Source organism: Staurois parvus, unplaced genomic scaffold (genome assembly GCF_062004578.1).
Source record: "Staurois parvus isolate SC_StPar_1 unplaced genomic scaffold, SC_StPar_1.0 ptg000538l, whole genome shotgun sequence".
NCBI lineage: Eukaryota > Metazoa > Chordata > Amphibia > Anura > Ranidae > Staurois > Staurois parvus.
In genome coordinates, this window is record NW_028318334.1 from 218,406 (window position 1) to 245,608 (window position 27,203).

At 42.4% G+C, this 27,203-nt stretch overlaps 2 protein-coding genes across 3 annotated transcripts in view; both read right to left on the minus strand.

Annotated features, from left to right (window-relative positions):
• CUNH17orf113 (chromosome unknown C17orf113 homolog) lies at positions 1-25,497 on the minus strand. Its single transcript, XM_089690622.1, has 3 exons — positions 25,210-25,497; positions 22,267-22,864; positions 1-2,226 (listed from the first exon to the last, which is right to left on the minus strand). Exons 2-3 carry the CDS (start codon positions 22,834-22,836, stop codon positions 715-717), a joined length of 2,082 nt encoding a protein of 693 aa, XP_089546748.1. The 5' UTR covers positions 22,837-22,864; positions 25,210-25,497; the 3' UTR covers positions 1-714.
• The window catches only part of ZNF385C (zinc finger protein 385C), a 243,714-nt gene that overhangs the window by 104,335 nt on the left and 112,176 nt on the right, over positions 1-27,203 (minus strand). The gene's annotated exons all lie outside the window — the stretch shown is intronic.

Here is a 27,203-nt window from a genome sequence, read left to right on the forward strand (position 1 = left end):
TACTGGTAACCTTTAGAAAGGAATCGAACATCAATCTTTATTAGGTATGTAAACTGCTAAGCAATGATCCACGGTTTGCTGTGGTACAAACAGCATTCTGATTTTCTTTGACCTGACACTCACTAAGCCTATTTACTTATAGCTGATTTAGTGTTCTTATTAACAGTTTGGTCTGGTGGTGTACAGTTCATTGGTGTTTTATACAGCAATCATCAAACCCAAAGTATTAAAAACATGAAAATGGCACAATAGACTGACAGAGGAAGACTGCTCAGGAGTGTTTACAAATTCTAAAGCTCATTAATATAGGAGGAAAATCCTCTCATCAATGCTTTGGTAAAATCATATCATATGTAAACATAGAAATACAAAGTGCAAATTATACAGCACATTTTTGCAGTTGATCAGCAATGTAAAAGCCTCTTCCTGATTAACGCTAGCAAAAAAAAAAATGATTGGATATTATAGTGCTGAAAGCCTAGTTGTAGAAGGACAAAGTACATGATACAAGGATAGGCTGGATACCATGAAAAATATGCATGGAGTATTATTTTAAAAGTGGTAAAAACAGTGAGCTTTGGAAGTTTGCCAGTAGAGCATTGTTCACATTGAACTGGTTTTATCTTGGAATGCGTATTTCTTTTCCCCCACACCACCAGTGTTTAGCTAACTAGTCCAATGTTTAATTCTGGTACTACTTCTAATTATACACAGTCACTTATCCTCTGATTGTCTTGTGTTTTCAAATATTTCAATTGCTTTAGCAAAGTCTAGTTCATTTAGAGAAGGATTATCAACGCTGATTTTTAGAACATCACTAAAGCCACTTTCAGCTGTATCTTCCAGGTGACATTTTTTCCACAACTCCTTGGCCCGATTTATCTTTTCAAAAAGAGTAGACCCAAGTGGCATGACTAAAGCCACAGCTGCCAAAACAGTGAAGTCAGGAAACAACTCATGCATTTCAGAGTTGCTGTGGACTAGCTTTATGCAAAGATCTCGAAATGTCAGGTGGCTGAGGCTGAATACAATACGTTTAAAAAGGGCAAAGTCATTTGAAGCTCGTTCTGGAACCAGTACATTTGAAAAATACTGCAGGAGATGTCGAAGCTCCACCTCACCATAGGCACTAATATCATCCAAGGAGGAGGGGTAACACTTTGGGTTAAATATAGTAGAAAGGGAGCTTATCACCTTAAGAACATTGCCAGGGAAGCGATCCAGGAGGCTCTTGCAGACACTGTCAAGACAGGTTTCTTTTATGAGCTCAAAGCCTTTCAACTGAACTTTGGTACATTCAACCAGCTCTACTCCTTTGTAGTAGAACCTGCTTTCATTGTCATCATCAGGATGCTCATTCAGTTCATTAAGGAATTCTTGAAAGTTCTGGCCATTAGTGGATTTTTGTGCCTGCAGGGTGGCCTGTGAGGCCAACACTATTGGATTTATCATTGATATATCTAGATCCTCAATTTGGAAAAACTGGTTAAGTTTTTGGAAGATAGGAAGAATGTCCAGAAGGACCTTAGTAAAAGCCACAAACCAGAATTTTTTCAGCTCCAAGCATAATCCACTGGCTATAGGAGATTTTGTGGATTCACTTTCAAGCAAAAGAACTAAAGTTGGCCATGAAGAGTCAATGGTTGCAACAGCTGGCAATATAGCCATCCAGTGAACTGTTCCTGGACAATTTAAGTCTATGCCACAATCCGTGATAACATTACGTAACTCTTGAAAACTAGGAGCTTCTCCAGTTTTATTTCCATACAGTCTATATACTGCATCCATGACACTCTCATATTTCCTCCCATAATCAGCACTGACAAAACTTTCTGTTGGAAGCAAAGATCTTCTATGAGAGATGCAATGAAGCTCTGTTGTTAGTGGGCAAAGGGTCTTCAGCTTCTCACCAACTCCATTCTTCCTGTCTGTCATCAGTGAAGGACCATCAGAGCTAAACCAAGCCACTTTTTTCAGAGAAATTTTAAAGTCACTTAATATCTCAACTAATTTTTCAACAACTGGGTTTGTTTCCTCTGAACATAACTCAAATCTCCCCAGGAATGTGATGTACAGCTGACCATCACAAGGTGTAACGGATGTTGCGAACAATACAAGACTGTGATGCTCTGTTATATCCACGGTCTCATCAACCACCAGTCCAATAAAAGGGGATTCTTTCAATCTCCTCCGATCTTCATTGTGCAGTACTTTAACAATGGCTGCCTGAATTGATCAAACACAAGATTATATCAATCCTTTTATTTCTCATGGGAAAAATCACACAGATGTAAAATCTATTATCTGTAACTCTTTCACCCCAAAGGAATTTTGTAATTAGAAAATATAGGCAGCATCAAATGCATTTCTGGAGGTTACAGGATGAATGGATTTTGAAGATATAAGTCATAGGTCAGATGTAAAAAAGAAAAAAAAAATCAGGTAATAAGGACTTGTGATATCATCATTAAAGTCCTTACTTTTTTATTAAAGAGCTGTATGAAAAAAAAGTAAAAAAACAAACATATTATGAACTCTTATGCAAAAACTGGGTTTTGTTAAAACATATACTATCTACTGGAATAATGAAAACAGAGTAAGAATAATAGTAATAGGCATTGTTAAAGATCATATTTCACTAAGGAAATGGTTCATTAAGGTCCCTATAGAAAGAATTAAGATGTCCATTTTATGAGCTAAACCTGAATCTGTCATTTGGCCAAGTACTGCTGACATAGCTAATTTCTACCCTCATTGGCCACATACAGAAGCACAATCAGCCACTGGAGCTTTAGGTCCTGCAATACTCATGGTGTAGATACAGTGGGTAAAATAAGTATTGAACAAGTCCCTATTTTTCTCAGTAAATATATTTCTAAGGGTGCTATTGACATGAAATTTTCACCACGTCGGTAACAACCCATGCAATCCATACATATAAAGAAACCAAAACAAATAAGTTCAGAAATTAAGTTATATGTGATACAATGGAATGACACAGGAAAAAGTACTGTTTTGCTGAAATGTTCACCCTCGTTTCATCTTCATCATCCTGGTAGATGACAGCAGATTTTTATCAAGAATGTCTTGGTACATTTTTCCATTCATCCTTCCTTCGATGACAGGAAGGTTGCCAGTACCGTATGCTGAAAAAACAGCCCCACACCATGATGTTCCCACCTCCAAACTTCACTGTTGGTATGGTGTTTTTGGGGTGATTATGAAGTGTCATTTGTATTACTGCATCCAAAAAGGGATAACATTTAATTAAAGGATATGTTCATCTTTCTGAACGTTACATTTTACACCCATATTTAGGGTGTAACATGTTTAGCATCCACTACCTCACCCTAGATCCGATCCATTCCCCCCTTTCCCAGTGGCAGCGAGCAAGGTCCGCCTCTTCGCACCCGCTGTCACAATTTGAAAACAGCATGGTTGTGCAGGGCTCCACCCACATGGCCACATCATTCATTTACAATTCTGTGAATAAATGAACTATATATACTGTCAGTCATTGCAGCATATGGCTTGTGGTTCTCAATAAACTATGGGGTCCTGGTGAGTGCTCTCATAGTTCATTGATCTGCCTGGACTTTAGTAACTGCCTGCCTGCGATGGAGGTCTGAGAAGACAACTATACTGACAGTCTGCAAGAGCCTGGCATTGCGCCCGCAATCTGCTGATCACGGGTGCAATGCTTTAAAGGGTCATAATAAAAAAAATAATAATAAATGCACATTTGCCTTTTTTTATCTGCAAAAAAATTTTCTTTTTTTTTTTTAAGGCGAACTTAGCCTTTAACCCTTTCACTGCCAGGTCTGTATGCAGTACGGCCCTACAGCACTGCTTTCAGCAGGCCAGGAGCCAGGACCTACATTCTTCCTCTGCTATAAGCTCATGGTCACTTCATTGACTATGAACTTATAGCAGAATTGTTCAGTTGACCCTGCTGAAGAAAACTATAGCTCTGATTAGTGGCTAACAAGCCACTGATCAGAGCTATTCACCTAAAATACCCCTCCCCCAATACCGCTACCTCTCTACCCTTGTTTGCATCCCCCTGCATTACCTAAATTCTTGCTCAATCCCCCCCCCCCACTGTTCCCTGCATCTACCATCGATCTTCACCCCCCAGCAATAGCTCATGGATCAGCTGCAATTGCCAGCTTCCCCCTGCTGCCTCTCCCACCGGCATCTGCAATGCACAAATGATTAAAAAAGCCCCCCCCGCTGGGATCTCCCCTTCAGTGTCCCCCCCAACTCACCTATCCCTGGCAGCCCCCCTCCAGGTAGCTCTGCTGGATGGCTTTCCCTCCACCCTTCCTGCCAACTGCAGCTGCTGCGCGGGACTCGGGAGTTCTGTCAGTGGCAGATCGCAATCAGGATGGACAGCAGGAGAGGGGGAGGCTGGTAAACATGTGTATACCAGCCCCTTTACTTTCCTGAATGAACAAAGTGATCACTCTGTCCATTCATCACTGACAGTAAACTGTGGTAGTTTGTGAATGTATAGGAGTCTCTATACAGACACCTATCTCATTCATTACAGTGCAGTTCAGGTTGCAGAGAAAGGGACTGTGTTCAGACCTTTTGTTCAACCAAAAAAAAAAAAAGACATTAGGGGTATCCCCAAAGCCCCCCCCCCCCCCAAAAAAAATATATATTTTTTTTAAATTAAAGAAATATATTTTTAAAAATTGTGAAAAATAGTAAACATAAAAAACGGATCATACTTTGCTGAGTTTTTTGCCTTCCTCTGGATCAACTGTGGGTATAGGATTATAACTTTTTTTTTTTTATGGTTGAACTGGATGGACTTTTGTCTTTTTTTTGTCTGAAAACACAGAAAATATGCACTACATGCTTTTCCATTTGAAGTCTATAGAACCAAAAACGCAACTTTTTGCGTTAAAAAAAGTCCCTGACCCTTTTCAGAAAATGCACCAGGTGAAAATGTGGAGATGTGAACCTGTTCCATAGGAAATCATGTTAAATTGACTGTAGTGTGTTTCTGCAAAATGCAAAACGCTGTGGAAAACGCATAGGTGTGAACCTAGGGTAAGGCTTCTTTCACATGGGTCATACTACAGTCAGGTTGCGTTCTGTGCATCCCCATGCAGGCTATCCCACTGATGTCAATTGGGACACTGCAGCTGCATGAGAATGTACAGGTAATCTGTTCATTCCTGTGCAGGCAGTCCTATTCCTGTCAGTTAGGACACAGCAGCTGCATGGACACAGCCACTGCTCCCAACTTGACATCCATGTAGGTGCATGTCCCCAAACTCACACTGTCTGTTTGGGGCCATACACCTACACCAGCATGGATGTCAGATCTGTCCTTGCAGCCGTGTGGGTAAACATGGCTCTCCATGGGAATACGCTTTAGTACACCCCATGTGAGCGAGGCCTTAGTAGGAATTTAGCAGGGATTTTGTAAGTTATGTTGTGTTTATGTGTGCAAATAACGAATTTAGTGTTTTGTAGTGAAAATTGTAATTTGTTAAATATTTGCGCAAATATCACAAGGCCTGAAAAATCAGCAGCACCTTCTTATTATTCTACTGGTCATGTGCTTTTAGAAAATATATGGTGGGGTCTTTTACAAAGGTGAATAAAAACCCTCAATATTTTTAGAGACATTTGAATATTTACAGTTTTGCATACACTTGAATTTCACCATTTTGCAAAAAGGCGCAATTTAAAATGTGCAAATATTTGTTGTTTATTAACTCAATACACGTTAAGCCTTTATACTTAGTAGGAATTCAGTTGGAATTTTATAAAAACTGTTGTGTTTGTATCCTCTAATAATGATTTTAATGTATTTTTAGCAACAATATTTTGATAAACATTTGTGCAATTATTGTGGACCCTAAAAATCAGTAGCACCTTCTTTTTTATTCTACTGGTCATATGCTTTCAGAAAACATATGGTTTAGAGGTTTTTCTTTACAAACTCTGAAAGAAGGGAAAAATGAAAACCTCCTGATTTTTAGAGAAATTTGTTAGTTTGCAGTTTTGTGTACATTCTATTTTCACCATTTCACAGAAATGTACAATTTAAAAATATTTGTTATTTTTTTTTTACTAAATACATGTAAGGCTTTTATATTTAGTGGGAATTATGTAAAATGTGCTGTGTTTTTATCTGCTAATAATGATTTTAGTGTAATTTTTAATGAAAATGATAATCAATTGACCAAATATCACAAGGCCTTAAAAATCTGTAACACCTTTTCTTTATACTGGCCATGTGCTTTCAGAAAATGTATGGTTTAGGGAGTCTTTTATAAACTCTGAAAACTATAAAGGGAAAAATAAAAAAGCAATGGAGAAATTGCAAAAATGGTCTGGCCACCAGAGCTTAAGAGTGGAGAACAGGGCCTGGCAGAGAAAGGGTAAAGCTCAACTCAAGGAAAACTAAAAGTCCTCCCTTGCAGACCTTATCTTGCTTTAGTTGTTTAAGTTGTGAGAGATTCACTATGTGAATCAAAATATACACCGATCAGCCATACCATTATGAGTTGTTGAAAGCAGAAAAAATGGGCAAGCAAAAGGATTTGAGTAACTTTGACAAGGGCCAATTGTAATGGCTAGACGACTGGGTCAGAGCATCTCCAAAGCTGCAGCTCTTGGTCAGGATGTTATTCAGGACCCACCAAATGTAAACTAAAGAATGTAAACCAGTAAACTATGCCAGCACTAAAAGGGTTAGCTACTCTTTTATGCCTAGGGGGACCAGGTAAAGCAATTTTACTTACCTCATACTCCAGTCCAAAAGCTTCCTCCATACTGCTAGTCTGGTCCTTGGAGCTTCTTCCTCTCTAAACTATGGTGGTCAGATGTCTCTGACGTTATCAAGACAAATGCAGGGACCACAGCTCTGAATTGGACATACAGTAAGTATGTTGAGGGACAATCCACTGCTGTCTTTCATGGGGGAAGGCCCAGGGGATCAGGAAAGTAAAAGTGCTTTTCTAGTCCCCTAGAATAAACATGTATTTAACCCTTACAGCCCCACTAGAAGGTAGTGCCTTTACTTTTACTGGAGTTGGGCTTTCAGAGTTTACAAAGCCGTCCACCATACTGCCCCAAACTTTATCTCTGACCTAATATCCAAGTACCACCCAGCACGCACACTCCGCACCTCACAAGACCTCCTTCTCTCTAGTTCCCTGGTCTCCTCCTCCCATGCCCACCTCCAGGACTTCTCCAGGGTGTAACCCATCCTCTGGAACTCCCTGCCCCAACCCATCAGATTATCACCTACTCTCCTCTCCTTTAGGCGCACCCTGAAAACCCATCTCTTCAGGGAAGCCTACCCCACCCCCTGCTAACTTGCCGACCTCCTCCACTCTTCCTACTACTCCATCCCCCACAGCTTTCTCCTCCTGTGCCACCATCCCCTACCTCCTAGATTGTAAGCTCGAAAGAGCAGGGCCCTCGATCCCCTCATGTTTTGCATTGTATTGTTATTATTCTGTCACATGTTCTGTCCCCCTTTGTAATGTACAGCGCTGAGTTAACTAATGGCGCTTTATAAATACTGTATAATAATATAATAATAATACTGGAATTGAGTCCACTCATTTGTGCCCCAGAAAACATATTCCCCAGACATTTTGACACCTATGTTCAAGGCCATAAACTAAACCATTGTTTAATATTTATAACCTGTACAAGTCATGAGTAGAGCTTACTAAACTGGCCAGTTTACCTTCCTGCAAGAGAAATACAAGGAGTTGGGGTTGTACTCTGTATGTAATGTACATATCTATCAATAATACAGACAACAAAGTGGCATGCAAGCTTGCTTGATTGAACTCTGTTTGCAAACCTTCATCATTATATAATTTAGATCCCTCCACAAATATACTATTGCTTTTGTCCTTGATTATTAATAAAGAGTGTTTTTTGTGCAGTTGACAAATCAGTATTTTACTTGACCTATTAAATATCACAAGGACAGCAAAGGAACGCAAGAGTTTTCGATCTTCGATCCTTCTTCTTGCTGTTACTGGGCATGCAAATCTTCAGCCGACTGCCAGAACTAACTGGGCTCAGACAATGCCTTGTGGCATCTGTACAATTCCATTTCATTCCAGTAGAAGCATTTTTGCTAGAGAAAAAAGTGCATGCCTGCTTCCTGCTTGGAAGAACAGGATTCATGCCATGGCTTGCGGTGGCTCCAGGAGCTGGACAGTGATTAATTAAAAGCTCTGACCATTCAGAGAATATTTTTCCTCTCTCCTTTGAAGGGCAAATAACCAAAACCCAGTGACCTTTGAATATGCTCTTCATATTTACTCTGTTCTGCTGTCGATCATACAGCATCTCTTGCGTAAATGTTATAAATAACAATCAGTGGATACTTACAGGCTACTGGATGCTTAAAGGTTCACCTTTAATAACACGTTATATGTTACACTCGTATTTAGGGTGTGACATTTAACATGTTACTAGGCAGCAAGACCCGCTCACCCCCAATATCTCTGTGTGACAGCAGGCAGGGGTTCCTCTCCCCGAACCCGCTGTCACAATTTCTCCCCAAATAACCACATCATTCACTTACAAAAATCTGTGATTGACAAAACTATAGTACAAGTCTCATCTGCCACTGTGGCAGACGGACTTGTAATATCAGTGAACTGCAAGCACGCTGATCGGTACACTTGTAGTTCATTCACATTGCCTAAAGCTTAGGAACTGGCTGCCCATACAGAAGTACACTATATTGCCAAAAGTATTGGGACGCCTGCCTTTACACACACATGAACTTTAATGACATCCCAGGCTAAGTCCACAGGATTCAATATTGAGTTGGCCCATCCTTTGCCGCTATAACAGCTTCAACTCTTCTGGGAAGGTTGTCCACAAGGTTTAGGAGTGTGTCTATGGGAATGTTTGACCATTCTTCTAAAAGCGCATTTGTGAGGTCAGGCACTGATGTCAGACGAGAAGGGCTGGCTTGCAGTCTCCGCTCTAATTCATCCCAAAGGTGTTCTATCAGGTTGAGGTCAGGACTCTGTGCAGGCCAGTCAAGTTCCTCCACTCCAGACTCGCTTATCCATGTCTTTATGGACCTTGCTTTGTGCATTGGTGCCCATTCATGTTGGAACAGGAAGGGGCCATCAATAAACTGTTCCCACAAAGTTGGGTGCATGAAATTGTCCAAAATGTCTTGGTATGCTGACGCCTTAAGCGTTCCCTTCACTGGAACTAAGGGGCCAAGCCCAACCCCTGAAAAACAACCCCACACCATAATCCCCCCTCCACTAAACTTCACACTTGGCACAATGCAGTCAGGCAAGTACCGTTCTCCTGGCAACTGCCAAACCCAGACATGTCCATCGGATTGCCAGACAGAGAAGCGTGATTTTGTCACTCCAGAGAACATGTCTCCACTGCTCTAAAGTCTAGTGGCGGCGTGCTTTACACCACTGAATCAGCCGATTTGCATTGCACTTGGTGATGTAAGGCTTGGATGCAGCTGCTCGGCCATGGAAACCCATTGCACTGTTGTTGTGCTAATCTGAAGTCCACAGAAAGTTTGGAGGTCTTTAGCTATTGACTCTGCAGACAGTTGGCGACTTCTGCGCACTGTGCGCTTCAGCATGCGCTGACCCCGCTCTGTCATTTTACGTGGTTGCTGTTCCCAGTTGCTTCCACTTTGTTATAATACCACTAACAATTGACGATGGAATATTTAGTAGCAAGGAAATTTCTTGGATGGACTTATTGCACAGGTGGCAACCTATCACGTTACCACACTTGAATTCACCGAGCTCCTGAGTGTGACCCATTCTTTCACAAATGTTTGTAGAAGCAGTCTGCATGCCTAGGTGCTTGATTTTATACACCTGTGGCCATAGAGATGATTGGAACACCTGAATTCAATGATTTTGGCAATATAATGTACAAACAGTGAGCTCCAGGTAGTGTCTGCAGCAGCCTGACAATTCATTCGTGATCCACTGATCACAGGTGCAATGCTTTGCAGACTCCTAAATAAAAAAAATAATAAATGCACATTTTCTACCTGCAAAAATATATGCATTCATTATTTTTTTTCAAAAGGTGAACATATACTTTAAAGGGAAATTACATTCAAATAATAACGCTCAAATTAGATGGATCACCAGGTCATCAATTTTTGATTCACCTGGTGTATATGCCTGATCTGTAGAGAATAATGTAATTAAATGAAATCCAGAAAATCCTAGTTCACGCATAGCTTGTTTCTCTGCAGACAGGATAAATTGTTAAGCATATACAGTATTTAAAAAAAATTGCTATTCTAAAATTCACCTGATGTTCAAAATCATTTTCTCATCAGTAGTTTTAAATAATGCAAATGTGCCAGAACTATCTCGGGATTTATCTTAAGAAAATGAAGCATTAGGAAACACAAGAAGAACTGCATGCCAGAGACTCAATCTTTCTGCCTTCAACAGCTTTGGTGTTGTCGCTGACTGTATCTGAATGTAGCAAGAGCAGAAAGAAACCTTCTACTTGTATCCATTTAAAAGTTCAAAGGGAATTGGTTACATTTCTAGGTAAAGTACCTTAGGTAAAGTACAAAACCTCTTTAATGTTTGTTGGGTCATTAATTAAGTATACAGCAATCAGCCATACTTTTAGACAACCCATCTAATATTGAGTAGGTCGCCTTTTTGCCACCAAAACAGCCCTGATCTGTTGGGGCATGGACTCCACTAGACAAAGCATCACACTGTCTCTGCTGACTGCCTTCTTCCAATATTGCATCCTAGTGCCATCTTTTCCCCTCATAATCCACAAAGTGATTCATCAAACCAGGTCAAGTTCTTCCATTGCTTAGTAGTCCAATTCGGATGCTCATGTGCCCATTGCTGACAGTTTGTGCTGTGGACACAGGTCAGCAAGGACACCCTGACCTGTCTGCAGCTATGCAGCCCCATACCAGGGTTGGACTGACAACTCATGGGGCCCCCGGGTAATAGGGGATCATGGGGCCCCTGTGTCCTTGCCCAAACTCAAAAAAGCCTAAGAAAAAGGAACCAGGGGCATATCATGGGGCCCCCTACTGACCCCGGGCCCTCGGGCAGTGCCCAAGTTTCCAAATGGTCAGTCCACCCCTTCCCCATACACAACAAACTGTATGTTCTGACAACTTCCTACCAGAACCAGCATTAAAGTGTTACTAAACCCAGGACCCTGCATTCACTATATCTGGTGGTCCCCCACAGTACACACAACATGGAAATCCAATTATTTTAGTAAATATAAACTGCTAAATACCTTTTCTCATCAGCAGTTAGAGCAGTCTTGTGACTTCTATCAATGTCCAGCAGAGCACTGGTTAAAGCTTGTAGGAGGAGTTTTCATTCTGCTCTAGGAGGATGCAAAACCCCTGACCTCTGTCTGGACAGTGCTAATTGGCTCTGTGCTGATCACATGCACTCTCCCAAGAAAAAGAAAAACCTCTCTAGCAATACACACCAAACTGAGCATGTGCAGAGTGACTCCACACAATATGTCTTATCAGGAGATAAGAAGAAGGGGAGGATCAGAGAAGTCAGGATCAAACAACTTTTTACACAATGCAGAGAATTAACCCCTTAGGTTCCACAGTGAGTATAACAAGCATGCTTTACTTCAAATAAAGACTGATTTTACTCTTGTGGGTTTAGTAACACTAACTTTTTCAGCAATTTAAGCTACAGTAGCTCTTCTCTTGTATAAGACTACATGTGCATCAAAGATCCTTGTGCACCAATGACCTTGGCTGCTCATGGCTCTGTCACCAGTTCTCCGGTTTTCCTTCCTTAGACCACTTTTGGTCAGTCTTGACTACTGTAGATTGGGAACATCCCACAAGAGCTGCAGTTTTGGTGTCGCACTGACCCAGTCTTCTAGCCATTACAATTTGGCCATTGTCAAAGTCACTCAAATCCTTATACTTGCCAACTTCAGATTCATAAAGTTATGGCTGAACAGTGTATATTTTGATTTACAAAGTGAATCACATAGTTTCACAGCTTAAACAACCAAAATAGGAATAAGTCTTTATGAAGAATAAATGTCTTCCATATTCCTGTAACCTGCACAAAGGCAGCTATTCTATAGACTGAACTAACACTCAGTTTATTAGTTTCCTGGGAACATTAATAACATCCTCCTTCATGGTTGGTTCAAAGTGGACATGCTTCCTGATGATTTCAGCAAGATAACTGGCTAATTATATGAACAGGCTGACATGAACAAGTGCATGAAAATGAACGTAGCTTTCCACTATCCCACTAGAGACATACTATTTAGTAATTTAAAAACTGGTACCAAGGGTACTGCTGACTTGGGTCATCTTTGGGCACATTCTATGATGACTTCTGTTGTGTACATCCCAGCAAACAGTTGGTGTAATGAATGCATGGTAATACAATGGATGAGATTCTAAGGGGCCAATTTATAACAGATAGTGGATACCACTCTCTGAAAGATGTCCCAATAAATACTAAGCGTTGTTCCTGCATTTTACGTCTCATTCATAAAATGCAGAGCATAGTCTGTGGATAAACACTCTGAGATAGCAGGTGTGCTCTGTTACATTATTCCTCTTCCTCTTTCTAGCATTTTTCCCCAGTCTTTAAAATGAAGGGACTTGGAATAGAAGACAATGTATGGGACTGGATATTAACTGGAACTAAGGTGATATTTTCACAATTGTGAGGGTCTTTACAAGTCTCTTCAGCACTTGTCTTCTATTCCAAGTCCTGATGAAGGGAGCATCATGTGGACCCCCAAATGCATTTAGATTGTTTACCTGACCTTTACTGGAATAAAACTGTATCTGCACTATTAAGTATTGGGGTGGTGCTTTAATTCCTTATTATATTACAGTACATTAGAAGTCAAAAACATTGTGGAGATCCTCTGGGGCAGCCTTTTCAGCCAGGGTACCTTCAGGATTCTCCAGGGGTGCCGTGGCAAAATGTGCTAAATTGCCCAAAAATTGTATACAAGCCAGCGGGTGGATGAAGCATGCCTTTTAGTTACACAGAGCCACAGATTTTCATTGTGCATCATTACAACCTTCCAGATGCCAGCATCTTAGCAACCAATTATATCATCAGTTGATAAGGAGGACATTGGGCACCTTCACAGCATCCTTATTTGCCCCTCCACTGCCCCTTTCTGTCAGCACTGGGGTCCCATTGACTGTAGAGGGAAAGAAACTGAGGAAAAAGAGAAATGCTGAAATACTAGTTAATAACAATGTGCAAAGGTGTATTTTCTCTGGAAGAATAGATCACTTCTAATGTTGGATGTCCTACATGTGTGGATGTTGCTGCATTATAAAAGCTATTAGTTTAGTTTGTTACATTTTAGAATGGGGTGCCTCAAGATTGCACATCCTTTACCTTGACTGAAAAAAAAGGTTCACGCTCTCCGACTCTCATTCACAGAATACAAAGCTGCCTATGAATGGCTAAGCAGGGACTCTGCATTGTTCCAGGTGTGAAATGGAAAGTCTAGCTGGAACTTGGTACTGTGCACTGCATGTGGCTGAAGCTACATGCAGTACATAGAGCACTTAGAACCAGTGCTGCACCGAAATGAAAATTCTGTTGCCAAAACCGAATATTCAGGATGCACTTGGCCGAAAACTGAAACCAAAACTGAAATGGACAGTTTTTAAAAATGTATATATTTTTCAAACGCAATTTAAAAAAAAAAAAAATACACTTTAATGATTAAAAAAAACGAAATATACAGTATACCCCAATTTATTTTGCAAAATATGAAAGATGATGTTATGCCGAGTATACATGTCATGCTTTAAAATTGTGCATGTTTGTGGAATGGCGTCAAACTATGGTACTTAAAAATCTCCATGGGTGACGCTTTAAATGCTAGAATTATTGCTCTTGCTCTGACATTTGTGGCAATACCTCACGTGTGGTTTGAACACCGTTTACATATGTGGGCATGGCCTACGTATGTGTTCACTACTACGTGTGAGCACGGGGGGGGGGCTTCGGGGGCTCTTTAAACTTTCTTTAAAAATGTATTTAATTAAATTTTTTTTTACACTGTCCCTTTAAAAAAAAATTTTGTATCACTTTTATTCCTATCACAAGGAATGCATGCATCCCTTGTGATGGAAATAAGCAGTGACAGGTCCTCTTTATGGAGAGATATAGGGTCAATAAGACTCCACATCTCTTCTCTACAATGTAAAGCATTAGATCAAAAAAAGCATTGATCTAGTGCCTTAAAAAGAAAAATGGCCTTGTTTTACAAGGTGCTGAAACCGGAAGTGACATCGCGCCAGTCCTCTAAGGGCATAGAGATGGGTGGAAGCCATATTTCCTTCACTTATCTCTATGCCCAGCACTGGGATCGTTCGGTAGTTTCTCAGGTAAGGCTGAGGACCACCGAGTGGCAAGGGTCGGCGGCAGGCGGCGAGGGGCGGGGTTATTTTTGGCACCTGTATCAGGGTTTATTTTCATATCGGCCAAAGGCTGATAGGGGTGTTTTCGGCCGAAATGCTTTGGCCACCAAAATTTCGGTGCATCCCTACTTAGAACCAATGCAGCAGTTAGGAAAGCAAATAGTTCATTTGGACCAAATTGGATACTTTACCACTACTGTGCAATGTATCAGAACAAAGTCATTACATGCTAAAGCTGAGATCCACTCATAAACAGCCACTCACCTGTCCCACGATCCCGCGTTGCCCCCACCGCAGCCCGTTTCACCGGCCGTCCTGTATTCCAGGCGCCGGCATCTTCAGTGTGGGCGCCTGGCTGTGACAGCTTGTGGCTTCACAACCGTGTGCCTTCTGCGCATGCGCAAGTAGCGCTGTACTCCCTGAATGGCCCCGTCATCTTCTGGGACCTGTCACATGTCCAAGAAGACTACGGGAGGGAGGGTAGGAGGACAACTTCCGCTTCCCATCACCTAGACGATTGCAGCGGAAGTGGGAGCGGGTACCTGTCAATTTTGGGTACCCGCTCCCCAAAGGTGCCAATCCTTAATGGGGAGCGGGGGACCAGTCTTTAAAGTGGAACTTCCCCTTTTGGGTGGAACTCCACTTTAAGGTACCACCCTGTATCATTTATGTATTAACGTACATATGATTGCAAAACTTCTTCCTCAGAGCCACCTCTGAGGAAGAGGTTGTGTCCTCGAAATGCGTTAGCCAGTTGGTCATCCAGGGTTCCATCTTATGGACTCAGATGTTGTTTGGGTCATACATCTTGTTCAGTTTGACATGCCTGTGTTTTTATGTCTATTGGGAGTATGATAATTACTTTGTTTCTTCAATAAATATTTTTAACGATAATGCACTAGGTCGGTGCGCCCTTTTTCTGTTTCTCCATTTGCATCCAGTATATTTGGACCACCCCGGTCTGTTGAGGGCAGCAAGCAGTGCATATTCCAGAAAATTCCAGAACATTCCTATTGGGTCTACTGAGTCTTTTCCTAGCGCAGGAGAAAAGTGTTTGTTGTGTTGAATCACATTTCAGTGTCTTTCCTTACATCTGACATACAGTATGTTCAGCCAGGGTGATATTTTGATACGAGGAATTTTGGTATTTCTTTCATTTCTCCCTATTCTGAAAGATTTTTTTTAACTTAAAAAAAAAAAAAAAAATTATATATATATATATATATATATATATATATATATATGCTTTACATATTACATATAAAAATATCTTTATACCCTAAAACACAGGAAGCCTTTTTGCAGAATATTTGCTTATTGGTTGTATAAAAAAGTGCAGGTGCCTGTGTACAGTGACTACACTGATGGACAGCAATTAGTGAACACAAAAGTGTGCAGTGTAATCTTGAGTCATTTTGTAATTGATGGCAACTGACTGTTTTGGGTTGCGTTGAACTTAGAATATAGTAGGTTGTGACTATGCTTAAAGTGGATCTAAATTCAATAACTAAAATCTCAGAAGTCACGTGCAGAAGTCCCTTTTAACCTTTTACAATCTGCATGCTAGAAGTGAAAACCCTGATAGGGGTCTCATATGTCATGCAGAGAATACTCAGAATGATGCCCACCACCTGACTGCAAGCTGGAATCCTAATAAAAAAAAAATTTGACAATTTTTAGTGGGAAAAAATAATGAATGAAACTTATCATTAATTGTTATAGAGATATATCCAGATGAGCTCATTTATAACTTACAGGCTCTGATTAATGGTGAAGCATAAATGGTATTATGTTTGTAAATGATAAATGGTATTAGCTTTCAATTATGATAAAAAGATTTTGTCAAATAAATGGGCTGCCGTGCCCACGCAAAACGTGGCTTGCAGAGCCACACATGTGTGAACCTAGCCTAGCAAGAAAAAGAAAAAACGAACATTTATACAGCCCATAATGCTCCGTATAAAAGTCCACATAAGCTTGCATATATTATGTTTCGTCACCTGCATGGCAACATCCTCAAGTGCAATGTGGTAATGCTTAAGTCCTGAAAATGTCCAGTTCTGTGACAAATCTACAAAGTACAGACATTATACATCTTCTAGTCTTGGAATATTGAGATCTTAGGGATCCCAAAAGGAGAATTCTGAACTGTGGATAGTTACACTTTGTGAGAATGATATGGAACATCCTTGTGAGAAAGATATTTGAGATATTCTTCATATGTCACCTGCAAACTTATGTGGACTATTATAAGCAGCATAGGGCCTCTATATATATGTGGCCAGGGGCGGACTGACAACTCATGGGGCCCCGGGCAGTAAGAGATAATGGGGCCCCCACCTACATTCAAGCACACCCACACAACACCCTACCTACATATTGCAGCTCAGCTGCATAGAAGGGGCATTTACATATTTACTGCAGCAAAGACTGCATGAATGTTCCTGGTTTCTTTCCGTAGAAGCCACTGGGCACTTTCAGGTTTAAAGATGGCTGCCATGTGGGGGAAGTGAAAGAGAGAGGGGAGTGAGAGGGTGAAAAAGAGGAGCAGTGTGAGAGAGAGAGAGAGAGAGAGAGAGGAGGAGGAGGAGGAGAGAGAGAGAGGGGAAGGCATGAGAGAGGAGGGGTGTGTTTTAAATTGCGCTAAAAATTGGGCATGGCTTAAAAGGAGTGTGGTTAAATAGTGTCTGAGATGACTTATATAGTGCAGAATGAGGTAATGTTAAATAGGGGATGTGCAGTGTGGAGTGTATGGCGGTGGGTAGTATGTACAGAGAGAGGAGTGCGGGGTGTATGGTGGTGCGTAGTATTTACAGGGAGAGGAGTGCGGAGTGTATAGCGGTGGGTAGTACAGTATCTATAGGGAGAGGGGTGCGGAGGGTATGCTGGTGGGTAGTATGTACAGGGAGAGAAGTGCGGGGTGTATGGTGGTGCGTAGTATTTACAGGGAGAGGAGTGCGGAGTGTATAGCAGTGGGTAGTACAGTATCTATAGGGAGAGGGGTGCGGAGGGTATGCTGGTGGGTAGTATGTACAGGGAGAGGAGTGCGGGGTGTATGGTGGTGCGTAGCATTCACAGGGAGAGGAGTGCAGAGTGTATGGCGGTGGGTAGTACAGTATGTATAGGGAGAGGAGTGCGGGGTGTATGGCGGTGCGTAGTATTTACAGGGAGAGGAGTGCGGAGTGTATGGCGGTGGGTAGTACAGTATGTATAGGGAGAGGAGTGCGGGGTGTATGGTGGTGCATAGTATGTACAGGGAGAGGAGTGTGGAGTGTATGGCAGTGGGTAGTACAGTATGTATAGGGAGAGGAGTGCGGGGTGTATGGTGGTGCGTAGTATGTACAGGGAGAGGAGTGCAGAGTGTATGGCGGTGGGTAGTACAGTATGTATAGGGAGAGGAGTGCGGGGTGTATGGTGGTGGGTAGTATGTACAGGGAGAGGAGTGCAGAGTATATGGCGGTGGGTAGTACAGTATGTATAGGGAGAGGAGTGCGGGGTGTATGGCGGTGGGTAGTACAGAATGTATAAGGAGAGGAGTGCGGGGTGTATGGCGGTGGGTAGTACAGTATGTACAGGGAGAGGAGTGCGGAGTGTATGGTGATGGGTAGTATGTACAGGGAGAGGAATGCGGAGTGTATGGCGGTGGGTAGTACAGTATGTATAGGGAGAGGAGTGTGGGGTGTATGGTGGTGGGTAGTATTTACAGGGAGAGGAGTGCAGAGTGTATGGCGGTGGGTAGTACAGTATGTATAGGGAGAGGAGTGTGGGGTGTATGGTGGTGGGTAGTATTTACAGGGAGAGGAGTGCGGAGTGTATAGCGGTGGGTAGTACAGTATGTATAGGGAGAGAAGTGCGGGGTGTATGGTGGTGGGTAGTATTTACAGGGAGAGGAGTGCGGAGTGTATAGCGGTGGGTAGTACAGTATGTATAGGGAGAGGAGTGCGGAGTGTATGGCGGTGGGTAGTATGTACAGGGAGAGGAGTGCGGAGTGTATGGTGGTGGGTAGTATGTATAGGGAGAGGAGTGCGGAGTGTATGGTGGTGGGTAGTATGTACAGGGAGAGGAGTGCGGAGTGTATGGCGGTGGGTAGTATGTGTAGGATGGTGTCAGTAGGTGGTGTCAGTAGTTCTTCATTTTTATTAGTATTATTTTATTTTTTTTACAATTTTATGATTTTTTTTACAGATTAATGTTTTATTATTTTTATATTAGTCTTGATGACATCAGGACCTTAGACCACTGGAACATGAAGGAGAAGATGCTGTGGGGACCAATTTGTCAGCATGGGGAATAGGAGGATCGGGTAAGTAAATCTATTTTTCTATGCCCCCTCGACCTAAACGAGCAGTCAAGCCCTGCAGTGCATTGCAACCCCCCTGGCAAGGAGGAATTATCAAGTTTCTTGGAGTTCAGCTTTATGGTGGTCATTTGGGCTACTATAACAAGGACCTTTATGTTAAAGAAATAAAGATATATTGGTGTGGTACCTCAAGAATTTTGTCCCAAGCATTGTCCCATAATAATAAGGTTTTTATTGCTGTCTGTAAGGCTCACCCTCACTATTGATCTCCCCTTACTTTCTGCTGAGAGTCTGAGACACAAAATGAGACAAAAAAACAATGAGACATGGCTTAAAAAAAAATTTAAAAAGAAAGGACGGGGCTCTTAGCTACAGTATTTGCTGTTCTACCTAAAACCTCCCAAATACTTTCAATACCAAAGGTACATAGGAATCTTGGATCAATATTTGTTTTAAGATGAAGGTTTTGCAGAAACCCATATAGAGATTTAGTATTTTCAAAAGAGGAAACCATCAATGGCAGCCTTCCTAGTCCTTATACAGGTTTCCTTTTAAGGGATTAGCCAGCATAATTCCAAATGTCACAGCTGCCTTTGACCCTATGACTTGTAATACACAGTAAGCCCAATAAAACCCACCACTAATCAACATTAAAGCATTTCTAAAGCCAAAATTTTTTTTTTAGATTTGGAAAGAGCAGGGAAAGATTAGAACCTTTGTCAGGTTTCTAATGTTCGCTGTGTCCCCGCTGGCGAGATTCACCTTATGTGAACACTGTCACCAAGACAGATGGTAATGGGAAATCCAAAGTTTTGCAATTGCTCCCAGAACAAGGGGTTCCAGTAGCAACTGTATAGGATAATATTAAGAATGAACTTTAGCTAAAGAACTTTCCTCAAGGGAGAAAGAAAGAAAGAGAAGGCGTGTCCTTGTTGGATCATCTATACTGCTGTTTTGCCTGTTAGCCATTGCATTGCAGCCAGGGACGTGGATAAGGGGGTACCACCAGTCCTCTGTACGGGGCCCAGGCCAGCAGGGGGGAACAGGCAGTTGGGTGAATCGGATGTTGGCAGGGAGGGTGTTCAGCATGGCAAGAGGGCAATTACTGAAACCGATCCCCTGTATGGTTTTCTGCAACAGCTGAAAGTTGAAAGTCTCCTCTCCCTCCCGCTGGCTTTCAGCTGTTGCAGAGAGAGCCATACAGGGGATCAGTTCTAGTAATGGACCCCCCTCCACTCCCATCACCCTCCCTGTACACCATACGTTTCCCCCTGTGATGCCCAGGCCCCCCTTTGTGCCCCCACCCCCACAGTGCTGCCGGCTTCCCTCCTCTTCTTTCCACAGGTGGCTGCAAGCACACATTAGGATTCTTCAGAATGGAGACTGGGGGAAGGGTCCGGTAAATAAGTCACATTTATTAGCCCCTTCCTTTCCTGATTGAACACAACGAGTGATTGGTATCGATCACTGTGTTCATTGACAACTGAAGAATAGTAAACTTTGCTTTTTTAGGGGGTGGGCGCCTGTCAGGTTGGCTGTATGGGGCCCCGTGTTTTCTAACAGCAGCCCTGATTGCAGCACTAGAAGATCAGAGAAGGGAAGAGGAAGGGCATTACTACAATGAAGATTTCTCCAAGATCCAGCTGCTTGCAGAATGTGGGACATATGTAATTACAGCTAAACTTCAGCTTTAACCTACACTTTGGAGGGATTTCCTCTCTTTCTTCTTGTTGTGTCTTCGATACAGGGAAATCTCAGTAAAGTAGAGGTCTCCAAACTTTTCAGTACAAGGGCCACACTGTAAATTTTACAAAAATTGATGGGCCCAAAAAAATCAGTTTTATAAATGAACATATCAAAAGTAAAGTGGTTGTAAAGGCTGAAGGTGTTTTACCTTCATACATTCTATACATGAAGATAAAACACCTTTAGGGCCCTTTCAAACTAGATTACAGTGTGGGAAAGCCACGTTCCCATGTGTCTTCCCGTACCGCATTCCAGTCGCACTGCCCTTGCAATCTGCTGCAAAGTTAATGTCACTCTAAACGCAGTGCATTTGCCCACACCAGATCTCATGATACAAAAGTATCATGTGATCTTGTTGCCGTGCATTTCAAAAAGTAATGCATGCACTACTTTTTGCAGTACAATATCAGCCCATTCAAAATGAATGAAATCGCACTGCACAGAACTGCATGTCAATCGCACATGAACCACACAGCATGGCTGTGCGACTGACATGTAGTTCCTAGTGTGAAAGGGCCCTCCATGTGGAGCTCTCCCCTCAGCCCCTCCCCCAATACTTACCTAAGCCCGATATCGATCCAGAGACATGCTCTCCCGAGTCTCTCTCCTTGAGCATAGCAGCGGGAGCCAATGTCTCTTGCAGCTGTCAATCACAGCCAGTGAGGAGGGAGGCTGAGCTTTGTGTGTCTTGTAGACACACAGGGGCGGCTTGGGAGCGAGCACGCACGATGGCAGGAGGGGAGGAGCCAGGAGCGCCTGGAGGGGACCCGAAAAGAGGAGGAAGGGTTGCTCTGTGCAAAACCATTACACAAAGCAGGTAAGTATGACGTTTGTTGATTTTTAAAAAAGCGTGAACCTTCAGCATCGTTTGAAATGAATGAATATGTTTTTTTTTTTTGTAATCAGAATGATATAATTTAGGGCAACAGAGAAAAAATCTTCAGCAAACAAAGTAAAAAAATTCCAAATAAACCTGAGACTCTTAAAGTCCCCACTTACATAAGTGTTTCCATCGGAGTCCCCTCTTACACTACAGGGCTGGCTGAAAGCTTGCAATTGGCTTCACTTTCGCCTGTAGGCCATAGTTTGGAGACCCCTACATTTAAAGCAGAGCTACACCCAAACGGGAAAGATCTGCTTGTCTGCCTCTTTTTTGGGTGGGATGGGTGAGCAGGTACCTGGTTTTGACCTGGTTCTGAGCCTGAAGCTCAGCCCCCCCTCCTTCACAGGTCCCAGAAGACTGTGGGACCAACCTCAAGGTGCAGCGTGACTCGTGCATGCGCAGTAGTAAACCAGCTGTGAAGCCACAAGGCTTCACTTCCGATTTCTCTTACTTGCAATTCCTGCGTTGGCAACCCAGGGGCTAGTGAAGAACTAGCCCAGGTGACAACAGCGCTGGACCCCTGCACAGATAAGTGTCCTTATATTAAAAGTCAGCAGCTACAATATTTGTATCTGCTGACTTTTAATTTGTTTAGGGAGCCTGGAACTCCTCTTTAAGAAACACAGCAAAAAAAAAAAAAAAATTACAGGGTTTTCCCAACCATAAAGGTTTTGGTGTAGATACACCTAAAGCTAAAGTGGAGTCACCCATCTCAGTTAATCGAAATCTGTTCCAGATGACTGCAGGGAAAATCTGAAGTTATGACTGCTGGCCCCAGTGGAAGGCAGACACCAGAAGGTATCAGATGCATTCACACTGGTGAACCCCTTTAAAATGAAATGTATCCTCTTGACATATCACTTTTATGTACGATGTCTGTCTTTGAGTTGTACACACCTGCATTTCTCTCACACTGCTTGAGTGGTAATACTCATTTTGCTCAGAAGACAACAAAGCTTCACATAGATTGAATTTCTGCAGCTCCAGCAGAGAGGACAACTTCTTGCTGGAGATGCTTTCTTTGGCCATACAAAAGACAGTGGTCATGATAGCTATCTTGGATGGATCCATCTCAGCTTTGATAACAGACTTCATCTCTTGGTGAAACTGTAATTCCATTGCCAATTGCTCCCTATTTACAGCAAGTGCCTGCTTGTGGGCACCAGAGGTCACGTGGCGTAAAAGTGCATGTCGTTGAAAATTGTCTGTACCCACGGTAAAGGCGTTCTCAGCCTTGCCATGCTTGTTCTTCACAAGGGCCTGACGGCACTCTACACAAAACATCAGCTTGCGATCGTAGTCAAACTCCAGCCAGGTGAACTCTTCCTTCCAGTGCTCATTGAAATACCGCTTGCATTTTTTGTTGGAGTTTGAGGTCTCACCTGCTGGCTTTTTTCCAGGGGTCACCATAACTCCGCTGCCACCCATTCTGAAATCAAACATTATGGAAGGGCTGCTGTTTTCCATGCTGCTATAAACTGAGAAAAGAGCCAGACTGGTGGATGAAAGAGACAAGGGAAAACATATTAGGGATCCAGCAATGTACTGCTTCACACACCAATACTGACAGACATTTTGGTGCACGATGATGATCAGCCTAGTCATCAGTGAACCAAAACATCTGAGGCTCCTATTGTAAGAGGCATATATTTCCAGCAGTTCCTAGTCTATGTGCCACATGCTATATTACAGTCCTATGAAAGAAATGGGCCATGCACTGCTAGGCAAGCTAAACATATTCATATTATGATCAATACTGGCCATGAGCGAATATTATTAAAGAGGAACTCTAGTCTTTTACAGTTTTGTTAGGATGTGTATGAATGTTATCGATGTAATGGAAACAAACCTAAATTGAACTCTGGAAATTTGTAAAACTTCACTTTGCAAAGAGGATCCCAGCACTGCAAGGGTTAGGTGCTCATTTTGTCCAGGGGGAATGGAATATGCCATAATCTGTAGCTTATTCCTAGCTACCCCAGCTAACAAAACATTTACAATGATGTATGTGAAACACAAAAATCAAATAAAGGGCAGCAACGAAGTGAAAATTTTAAATGATCAAAGCTGCTTTTAGGTAAATCTTATAATCATAACTTCAATGCAAACTCCAGAAAAAAAGAAAATAAAGCCTTAAAGGAGAAGTATAGCCAAAGCTATTTTGGCTATTTTTCTCCAATAGGTATTAGGAGTGGAATTCTTTCTGCACTCCTGTGACCCGTTTTCAGCAGACAGAAGGTTAAACTGCCTTTTATTTAAAGTGGTTGTAAATGTCAGACATGAAATATGAACCAAGCACATCCATCTATAGTGTGTGCTTGTTTCAATCCAAAGTACTAAGTGGCATTTCTATCTTCTGCCTCATTCCTCTGCTATAAGCATGACTCATTTCTGATAAGTTTTCCTGAAACCAAGAGAAAAATGGTAAAAGGGTAGGGCACAGCCTGAGATTGACAGCCTCAACTCTGTTCCTGTGTGTTGTGTGAAGGTGGTGGTGGTGGTGGTGGTGTGGGGGGGGGTCCTTCACTTGAACAAAATTGAGCTGCATAGTTGAGTTGCCAGAAATAAGCCTTACTGCGCCAATGCCACAAAAAAGCCTGGTTACAATATACCTGACACCTTGACATGCCTCACAGCTTCTGACATACTGTAATCTGGAGTGATGAGACCAAATAAAGCTTTATGGTCACAACCATAAGCGTTATGTTTGGAGAGGGGTCAACAAAGTCTATAGTGACAAAAATACCATCCCTACTGTGAATCATGGTGGTGGCTCATTTTTTTTTGGGGGGGGGCTCTAAAGGCACAGGGAATCTTTTGAAAATTTATGGCAAGATGAATGCAGCATTCTTCTGCACTCTTGGACTTTCCAGCACGGCAATGACCCTAAGCACAAGGCCAAGTTGACCCTCCGGTGGTTACAGCAGAAAAAGGTGGCCATCACAGTCTCCTGACCTAAATGTCATTCAGCCAATCTGGGGAGATCTCAAACGTGCGGTTCATGCAAGACAAAGACTTTACATGAACTGGAGGCATTTTGCCAAGACAAATGGGCAGATATACCACTTTCAAGAATGCTGGGCCTCATAGACAACTATTACAAAAGACTGTATGTTGTCATTGATGCTAAAAGGGGCAATACACAGTATTAAGAACTAAGGGGATGCAGACTTTTGATCAAGGCTCATTTCATTAGTTTTTTTGTTGCCATGTTTTGTTTTATGATTGTACCATTCTGTTGTGACCTACAGTTGAATATGAATCCCATAAAAAATATAAGAAATGCATTTTGCCTGCTCACTCATGTTTTCTGTAAAAATGGTACATCCTGTATATTACCAATTCTCCAAACTTCTGAGCACAGCTGTACCTTAAACAGACATCTAGCATTACATGGCATCCCACAGTGACTGAGAAACCAAAGACTACTGGCACCTGTGTTCATCACACCGAATAAATGTTCTGATTGGGACTTACAAAGTCATGCTCAGGAATGGTGACTACAGGTTAAATGTGCATGAGCAGTATATAATGGGGATGCGACAAATGTGTGAATTACATGAAATGGAGAAAGTCATTACTGCCAGCATGTGCATTTCCACACTTGGAGCACAACAACTCTGGTGGATGACCGTATTACTAGAAGTAATAACACGCTCTCTCTAAATAGATATAAAAGGGATAGAAACACATATTGTAAGCTGGCATTTAAGCAGAAAAAGTTAGTCATGAATCTTTTCCAGTTAAAATAACAGAAGGCAAATGCATGGAAGAATGGTTAGGGCGAGATTGTTAGTGCAGACGTTGAGGATAGTGATGTAATGGCTCATACATACATACCCTGTACAGGATGATGGAGCTTATATGAACTTTCCAGGCTGCGCCAAAACACACTGCCCTATCCTCCTCCTCCTCCTGCCCTGTGTTCAGACACACAAAGAGGAGCTCTCTCCATGCACTGCTCCCTCTGTTCAGTAAAGCACTGAGCCCCACTCTTACAGGAAGGTCACTCGTTCCTTAATAAACAGTTAAAGGGAGATGCATCCAGCTCTGGAGAAAGACGCTTGTCTGCAAGCAGCCGCAGAAACACAGAGCCATGGGAGCAGCCATAGTGTGTGCCTGTGCGAATGTGAGTGTGCGTCCACTGCTCTGCAGCATTGTCAGTACTGCCACCTAGTGTATGGGGATGTGCACACACCTCTGCTCTTATCCACACAAACCTGCATCTCATGTGCAGGCTACAGATTAAAGGTATAGTCCACCTTTTGGAAAAAAAATGAATAAACGCACTTACAATCACGCAATAATGTGCATTTGTTACTTTTAAAATTGCAGAGCATTGCAGTCATGATCAGTGTATCATGGGGCATGCAATGCACAGGCTTTTACATTGCTCACCACCCTCCCCAGATCTGTATGGGGGTACTCAGGGCTGCTGTTATAAACCACAGGGTCCCATACAGCCAACTTGACAGCCCTCCCCCCCAAGAAAAACAGTTTACTTTGCTTTATTTATGAATAAACACAGTGAGTGATCGGTACCGTTAAGTCATTGTGTTCGTTTGGGAAAGGAGGGGGCTGGTAAATGTGACATTTACTGGACCCTTCTCCCACTCTCCATCCTGAAGAATCCTATTATGTGCTTGCAGCTGCTGGTGGGAAGGAGAGGAGGAAAGTCAGCAGCATTGCGGGGGTGGGGGCACACAGGGGAAACTGGCACGGTGAACTGTATGATGCACAGGGAGGGTGATGGGTGCAGCGAGGGGGCAATTACTGGAACTGATCCCCTGTATGGCTTTCTCTGCAGCAGCTGAAAGCAAGCAGAAAGGAGAGGAGAAGAAGCCAGATCTCAGCTGCTGCAGGGAGAGCCATACAGGGGATCAGTTCCAGTAATTGCCCCCACTGTGCTGATCACCATCCCAGCCCACATCCGATTCACCCTGCTGCCTCGGCCCTGTACAAGAGAACTGGTAGTACCCCCTTATCCAAGGCTCTGGGGGTACTGACCTTCTATTATGGGTTGGAGGAAATAATGAAAAGTGCGGTAACGTCACTGTCTTGCTGCTGCTGTGCTTTGCTGAGTCCTTCTACATGGCCACAGATATATTCCTTCACAGAGTCCTGTGAATGAATGATGCAGCTGTGCCGGTGCAGCCATGCTCAATAAAAAAAATAAAATAAAAGATGTCTGCTGTCAGAACATGGAGCTTATCAGGTAATTAGGGAGGGTAGGAACCCCCTAACTATGGGTGTAACATAAAAGTTGGTCCAAAAGGTGGACTGAGCCTATAAGACACATAGGGGTTTTATTTACTTAGGGTTCATGTACACTGCAGCTGATAAACTGATGTTCAGGAGCTTTTCTGCATTTTGTTCAGCAGCCCCTGAACTCCCCCTAATGGTTTCCTATGTGTCCATGTACACATCGTCGTTTACAGTTGTTTACAGGCAGTTGAGTTTACAGACGTTTTTTTGAAAGCACCAAACATGCGTTCAGGAATAGATTTTACCGGCATTTTTAACCGCATTTTAAGCATTTGTGTTTAGAAGTGTTTTTTAACTGTTCCATGTCCAGATGCTGTCCAGAGCCTTTTTCATCATCAGATATGCATACAAAGCGTTTTCCATGTATTCAAATGGACCCAGTACACCAGCGCAGTCAGTTCCAGGTTTCGCGTGCAGGAAAAATGGTTGAATGTGCTGCATTATGCTCATGATGGGATCCATAGTGAATACAACCAGAGAAGACAGGTCATCTCAACACATACTGCTCTCTCTGCTTCTGCTCTCTCTATTCCTCTCAAAATGTATGAAATAGTTAATTTTTTACTATT

Coding starts and splice junctions, on each gene's coding strand:
- CUNH17orf113 (XM_089690622.1), bottom strand. CDS start 22,836: ATGGAAAACAGCAGCCCTTCCATAATGTTTGATTTCAGAATGGGTGGC. Junction 2,227..22,266: donor GCAGTGTGAGAGAAATGCAG/GTGTGTACAACT, acceptor TGATCAATTCAG/GCAGCCATTGTTAAAGTACT.